The 9,680-nt window shown below is 35.1% G+C and overlaps 1 protein-coding gene across 2 annotated transcripts; it reads right to left on the reverse strand.

Annotated features, from left to right (window-relative positions):
- Positions 1-5,990: 5,990 nt before the first annotated feature.
- LOC126633556 (serine/threonine-protein kinase SAPK2) lies at positions 5,991-9,019 on the reverse strand. Of its 2 annotated transcripts, XM_050304202.1 has the most exons (9): positions 8,519-9,010; positions 8,334-8,408; positions 7,775-7,876; positions 7,501-7,554; positions 7,303-7,395; positions 7,123-7,212; positions 6,940-7,044; positions 6,720-6,818; positions 5,991-6,528 (listed from the first exon to the last, which is right to left on the reverse strand). In XM_050304202.1, exons 1-9 carry the CDS (start codon positions 8,636-8,638, stop codon positions 6,250-6,252), a joined length of 1,017 nt encoding a protein of 338 aa, XP_050160159.1. In that variant the 5' UTR covers positions 8,639-9,010; the 3' UTR covers positions 5,991-6,249. The 2 variants fall into 2 exon arrangements, with proteins under 2 accessions (XP_050160159.1, XP_050160160.1); XM_050304203.1 differs by lacking the exon at positions 7,501-7,554 and having other exon boundaries at positions 8,519-9,019.
- Positions 9,020-9,680: the final 661 nt, after the last annotated feature.

Raw genomic sequence — 9,680 nt, forward strand, 5'->3', positions numbered from 1 at the left:
AACAAATCTTAATCGGACAAAAAAAGGGTAGCTGTCTGTAGCTGATAAGAGTCCCGTTTGTGAGGACCCGGGATCATTTTACTGCAATAAATTTTCATCAAGTATTATTTATGTTTAATATTAAATAAAAATTTTAAAATAATTTTTGACAGTAAAATAAATAATAGATAAATAGACACAATAAAATGATTTCTAAAATGCTTAAAAAGAGGATCCGAATAGGATCATATTGCACTGAGAAGTAGGTCATGGAGCAGGAAATAATAAATCTTGAAAAAGTATTTGAAGTTCTTTTTAAGAAGCTCATAACTAGTGTCATTTCAAATACTTTTGAAATCCAAAAACATTTCCACCAAACGTATTTTTATTTAATTTAAAATTACTTACAAACGGGCATAGTCATAAATAATGCATGTACCAACCCAAATTTACTACTTAAAATATCCTTACAAACCTAATTCAATATGCAAATTTATCTTTACATCCATTTGACTCTTACTCTAGTAATGACATTGTGCAACCATCCAATGATTTTAGCTTTTAAAAAAGTATCAGGCAAGGTTCATTGAGTGGATTTGTTAGCTATTTAATTCTTTATATGGAGTGATTGTATACGACTCATTTCCTAAATCAGTGTCATCAAGCATTGATCTGAGCTACCTGCTAATTAAATTTCCTGTAGGCTAACCTAAACCACCAGAGGGAAGAATAAAAGAGTGAGTCTGTTCACGTTTAAGTAAAATATTGCATGCTTACAGTATTTCAAATAACAATAGCTAGTTGGAAATTTCCATCAGATTTGATCGCAACATTTGGGCTTGTGTTGTATGCATTATATGCATGCACGGGTGAATGTAAATCGTATTGGAGGGCATCTGGACACAGGACAGCAGCAGCCATACATGTACCAGAAGCAGCAGAAATCGTATTGGAGGGTGTTTTGGGGTTCAGACAAACACCGGGAGAGTGTCTGCAACGATTTGTTGTTGCAGCAAGTTTAACAAAGGGTACTATGCGGGATTGATGAAAAATAATTGAAACCCACATACTCATCTTCTAAACTCTAAAAAAAAGTTAAATCAAACAAATAAAATATCCATAAATCAAGTCATACCTTAATTGGAGGATTTAAAACTTCAAAATCATCATCTATCAATAAAAAAAAGTTTGTTTTTCTCTATAAGAGCTATTAGGGTTTTAGCTGGAATGAATGTATGATAAACAAAGAATGATGCTAGGGTTTAATTATAGTGTGTGAGTTTATTGATAAATTTGAGTTTTATTATTAATTTTATTTGGTACTTAATAGTAATTATGTAATATGGTAAAATAGACAATTAATTTACCCTTAATTTAATTTAGCATTCAATATATAAAATCCATCACAGGCAATGTAGCAGTTTAACGTGCAATTTAAGCATGCCTGAAATTCGTTATAGGCATGCCCGTACAAGGCAAACTACAATATGTTAAAAATTTAAACCCATATGTTATATAACATAAATGAATTGATAATACTACACAACAGTCATCTTAAAAACTTTTTAGTGATCTAATTAAATATGGAAATTTGCATTTTACTAACATCAAGTCGACCAAGAAGATTTCTGACCATCCATGCATCAATAGTTAGGAATTATAAATGATCATAACACATTTTTAAAATCGCAATTGGCTGTAGCGTAACTCAACATGAGAAGAATTTTGTCTTAAAAAGCAAATATAAGAAGGTAAAGAAGTAGTTAAAATTTTCCTATTAAGACAAGTAATTAAAATTTAACATAATAAATAAAAGCACACGCTTTGACCAAAAAAAATAAAAATAAAATAAAAGCACACGCCAGTTTTCTCACCACGTGATAAACATAGCATGTGTTAAGTTTTCTGTTCAAATTTGAATACAGAATAGAGCAAAGCACCACGTCAATAATTGGACCTTGTCAGCTTCAACTTATTGATAATATTAAAGGAAAATTAATGAAGAATGTTTGAAAACTTTGAGTTTTAACGATAAGGACAAAATAAATGGTAAAGTGAATAATACCATGATTGATTTTTTAATATAAAAATGTGATTTTTCGTTAAAATGAACAGTACCGCAAACTTTTCGTTAAAGTTCCGTATTATTTATGCAAAGTGGTTTGGTTGTCTCTTAATAATTGAAAAGGGAGATGACTTATCTTATTGACCAGCCCTTTGGTTTTCAAAAGAAGAAGAAATCTTACAGCTAATATACGTATATGGTCTTTGAATGTTATTACATTAAATTTGATCGTCAGATAGTGATACTATTAAGTATTTGTAAGTATTATAGTCAAATCTTACCAAATGTGAATATCTATCCTCAAAATTCAAGATTAAACTTCGAATCTCCTTTCATATTCTATAAACATGATCAATATATATAAATAAACTTCATGCAATCGAGTTTAGAGTATACCTGGCTAAATCGCCCCAAAGTAGAAGATTACTTCTTGTTACGAACCTCTACGAGTGCAAGCACAAACTATTGACTTTTAAGTGTAGTTCTATCTTGTATTGCCAAGTAAAATCATAAGGTTACAAAAAAGAGGAAGAGATATTTAAGGAGAAGGATTGGGTGCACATTGCAGCGCACGAAGACATCTAGGAAAACTCCTTGAAACATCCCACAAAGGCGAGTCTAGTAGTCTTACATCAACATACCTCAATCTCCTTAAATCAATGAGTCTAGAGACCATACACTCTCAATCTTCTTAAATCAATGAGTCTAGAGACCATACACTAATCTCCTTAAATCAAGGAGTTGACAACAAGGAAAAGACTTACACCAATCTCCTTAAATCAAGGAGAAAAAGACTACTTACAAAAAGATAAAGTAAGATAAACCCTAGAACCTATAGCAGCCATAAGAGCAGCTCCAACGGGAGCAATTGCTCGATGGACAGGCTTTAGCACAGGGCCTGATTGCCCGAGGGAGGAAGTCCAGCGTTGGCTGGCGAGGGAGCCTGAGCAGGCCCGAGCACCAAGCCCTTGGATTCGTGCCGGCCTGAACACCTGAGGTGAGTCTAACGTAGCTGACGTTAGACGCCTGTTTTGTTTTTTTCTATCAGGAGACCACACAGCCTTCCCATTCCGACGAACTCCAAACCACCGTCACAACCTCACCATCTTTGTGAGTTTCACGAAACCAGGAAATGGGGGGAAAATCCCTAAGCTCCCTCAATCTCTCCATTCTCTCTGCCCATAACCCTCATTGTCTCTTTATATCCCTGCAAACACAGAGACATTGACAACCACCATCTCGTTGTCCTAACGAGCTTCATGCCACGAACTACCACCTAGACACTCTCTGAAACTCTCTTCTCTGCACTCTCTTTGCAACCCTCATCTCTGTGGTGCACAAATTGCCAAGCCGAGAGAGCTCCGGCGAAACATCATTTTTCCGAGTAGGGTAGGGCCTCGAAAATGTCATAGGATTTTACTTTTACGACTTGATTTCATTCCAAAACATGTATGTGAATTTGGGTGTCCTTTGGTACAGTTTCAACGCGAGAGAATTTATTCCCATAAAAAAATACTATTATTTTATTGCCTATTGCCAGGGCTATGGAAGTGCAACGGTGGAGATGTAAAAAACGGTTACTGTTCATTAAGGGCAGTTACTGTTCACTGGATAGATAGTATGGTGTATTGCCTAGGGGGAGGGTTCCCACGCTGGAACTTCTCTAATAACCACCATTCCTTCAATACAAACCACGAACTCTTCGACTACCAAACTAAGCTTTTGTCCCAGCTGACGAGAACTGTGATTACTCTTAGACAGAGTGTTTGAGAGTGTGTTCGGAAAAGGGAGGGAGGAGCACGAAAAGGGAAATTTTGTTTGAACCCATATAACCTATCTCTGCACCAAACTTAAATTTTAAACATGAATTGTCTTTTTATCCTATTGCATAATTATCATTAAGTACAAAGTGAAATTAATAATAAAATTAAAATTTATTAATAAACCCACTATATATTCTAAGAACAACTTAGGGCCTAAGGCTTTGAATCGAAGAATTTGAAATAAATAATTTGGAGTTAATAATTTGGACAAGCATAAAACCATCCTCTCCTACTCCCCAGTCCCCACAACCTTAAAATCATCAAGCTCTCTCTTCTACCCAAACAATGTCGATGAGGTTAAAACCGAGGACAGATTTCAACAACTAGAGAAATCGCTCTCTTCCAAGCCTTAAGAGGGAACAAGAATTGTGCGAGCAATCATAATGGATTTATTCATGGAAATGCAACTAAGCAACAATTATTGTCCAGAAGAACTCATGACATTATAACCCTAATACTAGCTTAAGCATTTGGGCTTAATAAACATTACAAACAGACAAAAGAACCCATTCTATATAATTTGTGTCTTTATATAATTATATTACTAATGTATGCGTATTTATAAAATGATTTTTAGTTATGGAGTAGAGTTTAATTACTGTGGCAATGGGAGTGAGTGAGAGTGAGTTTGAATAGGTCTTGTTTATGAAGCGGCAATGGGATAAGAACCATGGGAATCCAATTCAGATAAAAGCACACTTTGAATGAATTGCAGAACAGTGATTTGGAGTTTTTGTTTTTTAAATAGGTCTATAGATAAATTAACATATTAAATTCGGTTTTCGGCGGTAGTTTAGGTATTAAATTTGTGTTTAAAAAGATATTAATAGTTTAATTAATAATAATATGGGTGTAGACAGTAAGTTAGATATAGAAAAATGTTATAAGAGTTCAAATAAAATTTCCCGCACGAGAATTGTGTGATGGAAAACTTCTCAGTGTGGTTTAATGGCTTCCCTCACGTCTTTATATGGAGGTTTTGGCATAGTTTGTAACAGTCGCACACATTAACTTTCCCATTATTTTGCCTTCTTAGTAAAGGAGTAACTTTCCAAGAACTTTCGTATTGTTTTAAAGCTTTGACAAGAAATGACCTTAAGAAAATGATTTGACAAGAAAGATTCCAATTGCGAACTATTTGTGTTTGTTTGGACCCATACTAAACGAGGAATTTCATCTATTGCTTCAGAGGAATTGGATTAATCGTAAATGATTGTAATTAATAAGATACGTTCCTCAATGGATGGATGATAGGAGTTCCTTCTCAAGATATTTTATTTTTGATTCACGAAACTTCGTGTTTATGATCGGCACTGTTCTTATAATTCACTTTGTAAACATCATTTGTATAAACAATCAATAAAATATGAGATTGTGATCACTTTGTAAAGATCATTTGTGTAAACAATCAATAAAATATGATATTGTTTAATCATCAAATTGTACAAAAACAAATGGTCGAATATGGTAAAAATATTACCAACTGTCTATCTATTTCTTATGATTACTTGACTAAATGATCTTACTTTGAACAATGGTGATCATAAGCACGAATTTTCGTGAACTAATTACAAAGTATCTTGAGAATGAACTCCTCAATTTTGATAAGCCAAGCTTTCCTCCCCGTAAGATACATTCCCTTTTCGACTTTATCGTAATTAGAACTAGGAAATATTAGTTTTTTTTTTTTTTACTCTCCAAGGATTAAAAATTATGAGCAAACTCATATAAAAAAATTCTCACATAAACATAATTTTAGTGGTATTATGGCTTAAGGAGAAAAAAAACTCATCAAAGTTTCAAGTTCAGCTACAATGATACGTCTCACTTAATAGTACATGTTTTATGCAACATCTAACCGTTGAAGATCCACCCTATATGCAAGGTCTAACCGTTAATTTTCCGAACCACTCGCGATTTGTACTCTAGAAGACAAAATGCAAAATTTTATTATTTTTAGCCATTGTGTCCTCACATCATATCTTAAAATTCCAGTTTGTCCATTCACTATAACTCAACAAACATTAACCCATTAGCATAAAAAATAATTGAACTAGTAAGTTAGCAAATAACTTTTTTAGAATCAATACCAGGCTTACTCATCGTTTAGTAAACAACTCCAATGAGAATTCGGATTTTAACTCATCCTCTATTCCATTACTCCCCAATTGCGGCTACAGATAAGTGAACACGTCATACACGAAAAGGTATGATGCTTTTTTTATTTTTATAAAAAGAGAGAAGCTTACAACAAGAGTAAACCCAAAATTATACACACATCAAGGGCCATGTATCATATCACATCACATCAAAAGAAGGCCCCCAAAAGCCTAACAACATCCCAACACTCACAAATTGACTCGTATGATATGTATCTATACTCTAATTACTCCTATTTGGCAACACAAAATCACCACTTGTTTCAATATCTTCAACATCTTCAAGATCATCAACATCCATGCTGCTGCTTCCGATGAGAGGCCTGCTGGCATTCGGGACGCTTAATGGTTTTCTTGCCTCTTGTATTATAAACATCACTTCTTCAACGCTTTGTGACGGATAATTTATGTCTTTGCACTGCCAACTTCCTCCTTCCATCATTTCCACAGGTAAGTTCTTTAGAAACCAAGGGTGGTTTTTGATTTCTGGGATGGTTATTCTCTGCAAAGAGATATTAAGCAGAGACTGCGGTGAGAAGGCTAAGCCGAACAGATCAATTTCAAAATGAAACGTGTAACGAAAACCAGATATTTGCAATAATTTGAAGGAAAAACAAACTTCAAGGAAACTCTTCATGCTAGCTACCAAATAGGTTACAAGATCTTTCAGCACCAAATTAAAAACTACGTTACCTTTTCGGGGTTTTCAACGAAGATACGAGATACGAGATGTCTACATTCAATTGAAATTCGGACATAATCTGGAACTGCGTACTGCACACTAAGAATCCGCTGCAATACGACACATATAGTGTGTTAATGACAACTCAAAAACGAATTAGTGAGTTTTGATATATACGATGTTTGATTTCTGTTCCATTTTATCGATGAAAAATTTGCGGATGTCACTTACCCCAATTGTTTTTCTAAAGTTTCTAGGGTCTTCAGGATCTTCAAAGGGATATGCTCCAACTATCATCACATATAAGGTGACTCCACAAGACCAAACATCTGCAATCTATAATATCAAGATTAGACCGAAAGATGCTATAACAAGTTTTAGCGTCGAGCAAAAGGGCACAAGAAGTGGACTTACCTTTCCATCATATTGTTTTTTAGATAGGACTTCAGGTGCTATATAAGCCGGTGTTCCTACAGTAGATTTAGGCTGAGAATGCAATAATGACTACAAAAAGAAAGTGAACAAATTAATCACTCAAAGTCTAATTAACTCGAATCCTCAATGTGGATCCGTACTCTAGGGTTTGTGCATTACCTTTGAGTATCCGAAATCGCATATTTTTACACGGGGTGCTGGACTGCCGTCTAAGAGCGTGTTTTCAAGCTTAAGGTCTCTATGACAGATTTGCTGCAACAAACGAATTATTCCTTACTACAACCAACACTTCCAATATCAAATGAGAACGAAATAACAGTATACGACACGTTAACAGACAAGCGCCACACTACATACCATCAAATGACAGTACCTAACTCCTGATATCAACTGCTGGAAAAAAAACCTTGCCTGATGCAAAACAACAATTAAATCAAAAAAGTATGCAAGTTCTAGTTATATTATGACTGACTGTTTATGTAAAAATGCTTCAGACCTAACTTTCCCTATCTGAAACTAAACCAAAAGCGAGATGGACTCCATTTCAGGGGACATTCAGAGATCCCATATTTCAGAATCTACACTAAAAACATATCCAATGAAATTTCCTCTGCCTTCGAAACTACTTTACCTCATCCTCACTAAATCTGCCAGCACTGCATATTCTCCCGAAGAGTTCTCCCCCAGCCGCGTACTCCATCACTATGGCCAGATGAGTTGGTGTCAGCAGGACCTGCAAGAAAGAGACCGCACTACTCTCAAGTCTTAAACACAAACCTCGTTATGAATTATCACAAATAAGCAAATGTATAGACTATTTCCACTTCACAGTAAAAATAAAGTGCGGGAAGTAAAGCTCATATTTTAAGCAGAGGTGTTTTAACAACAACTCTGCAAGTGGTGGATTGCCCCGGTGTGTAGGGTGTGTAGAGCATTTCTCTTAGTCCCACTGCATCCCGGGTTCAAAGTTCTAACCATCCCCCGTCCCCTTGGTGGAGTTTAGAGAATAAATACCGCGTTTTAATAAACAAAAACATCAATTCTGATCATCCCTACCAGTTTAAGCACATTAAAGGCCAAATTTAGCATCTTCTGCCTTCAGCCACCCAACCCCATACAAAATTGAAACAGAACTTCCCAAATTCATTCTCTTAAAACAAAAATAATGAAAATAGTTTACGATCACAGACCTCTTTGAATCGAACGATATTCGGATGCTTCAGTGATCTGTGGTTCATGATTTCCCTTTGAACATGTTCATCTATCTGCATCACCAAAGAAATTAAACGTCAAAAAAAACAATATAAAATTCACCGGATGAGGAAAAAAGAGAATTCAGAAGAAGGGAAGACATAAGAGTTGAAGAAGACAGAACCTTGTGTCCTCTCTCAATGAACTTGACAGCAAAGAGTTCTCTGGTGAGCTTGTCTCTTACCAGCCTTGCCACCCCAAAATTCCCAGACCCAATATCTTTCACAATCTCATACCTCTCCATACTATTACACCAACTAATTCCTAAACCCTAAATTTGCACTTTTCTTACTCTTGTAATTTGACAGAGTTGACAAACCAGATCATGAGACATCAACTGGGATGAAACTGAAAAGGATTGGAGGGTGGTAAGGCACTGACAGAGATTTTGGAGGGTTTAGGAGGACGTGCGGAAAGGAGTGGATTCTCCTATTCTCATCTCCTTTCCTCCTCCCCTTTCACATGTTATTTTTTATCTTATTGTCTTTATAAAAAAAATTAATATAAAATATTAATATGATTAAATCGTAACTCTTTATATAAAATGGAAGAAAAAGAGAGAGAGATTAAAAAGAAAGAGAATCATTGAAAAAATGGGTTGGCGCGTGAGACTTATCAAAAAAAAGTCTTCGCAGAACATGAGACTTGAGAGGCCACCTCACAGTATTTGACTGTATGTTTTGTAGATGTACTCCAAGTGAAAAAAGAAAAGAAAGAGCAAAGAGAAGAGTGCACTGAAAGAAAAAGAAATTGAGGATGATTTTCCTTATGTAGAAACAAAAGCAAAGAGAAGAGTGCACTAAAAGAAAAAGAAAGTGAGGATGGGTGCACTAAAGGAAAAAGAAAGTGAGGATGATTTTCCTTATGTAGAAACAAAAGCTAAAAGAAGAGTGCACTAAAAGAAAAAGAAAGTGAGGATGATTTTCCTTATGTAGAAAAGATTGGAAAGTGAATTATGAGCTCAGCTAAGTGTGAAAATATGACACTTTTATTTGACTTTATTGTGAAATTAATAATATGAATGCAGTGAAATATAAAGTAAATAAAACACAATTTTACTAAAGAATCATTATTGCTAACTTTTGTGAGGCTAAGCACACCTCACAATCATTTTGTGAGGCTTTGCAAATGGGGGGTCTAAAGGCCCTAGGTCCCGATGGATTTCAGGGTATTTTCTACCACTTCTATTAGGACATTATAGTGAAGGATGTGAATTAGTTAATTGGAGACCTTATGAATGGTAAGCAGAACCCTAACCGGATCAATGCTACACATGTTATGTTGAT

This window comes from Malus sylvestris, chromosome 8 (genome assembly GCF_916048215.2).
Source record: "Malus sylvestris chromosome 8, drMalSylv7.2, whole genome shotgun sequence".
In the NCBI taxonomy this organism is placed as follows: domain Eukaryota; kingdom Viridiplantae; phylum Streptophyta; class Magnoliopsida; order Rosales; family Rosaceae; genus Malus; species Malus sylvestris.

What these genes read in the sequence shown, in the direction of transcription:
- LOC126633556 (XM_050304202.1), bottom strand. Translation starts at nt 8,638, where the DNA reads ATGGAGAGGTATGAGATTGTGAAAGATATTGGGTCTGGGAATTTTGGG. An exon ending in TCATTGAGAGAGGACACAAG is followed by an intron (nt 8,409 to 8,518) that starts GTTCTGTCTTCT and finishes TTGGTGATGCAG; the next exon opens with ATAGATGAACATGTTCAAAG. An exon ending in AAAAACAATATGATGGAAAG is followed by an intron (nt 7,045 to 7,122) that starts GTAAGTCCACTT and finishes TTGATATTATAG; the next exon opens with ATTGCAGATGTTTGGTCTTG.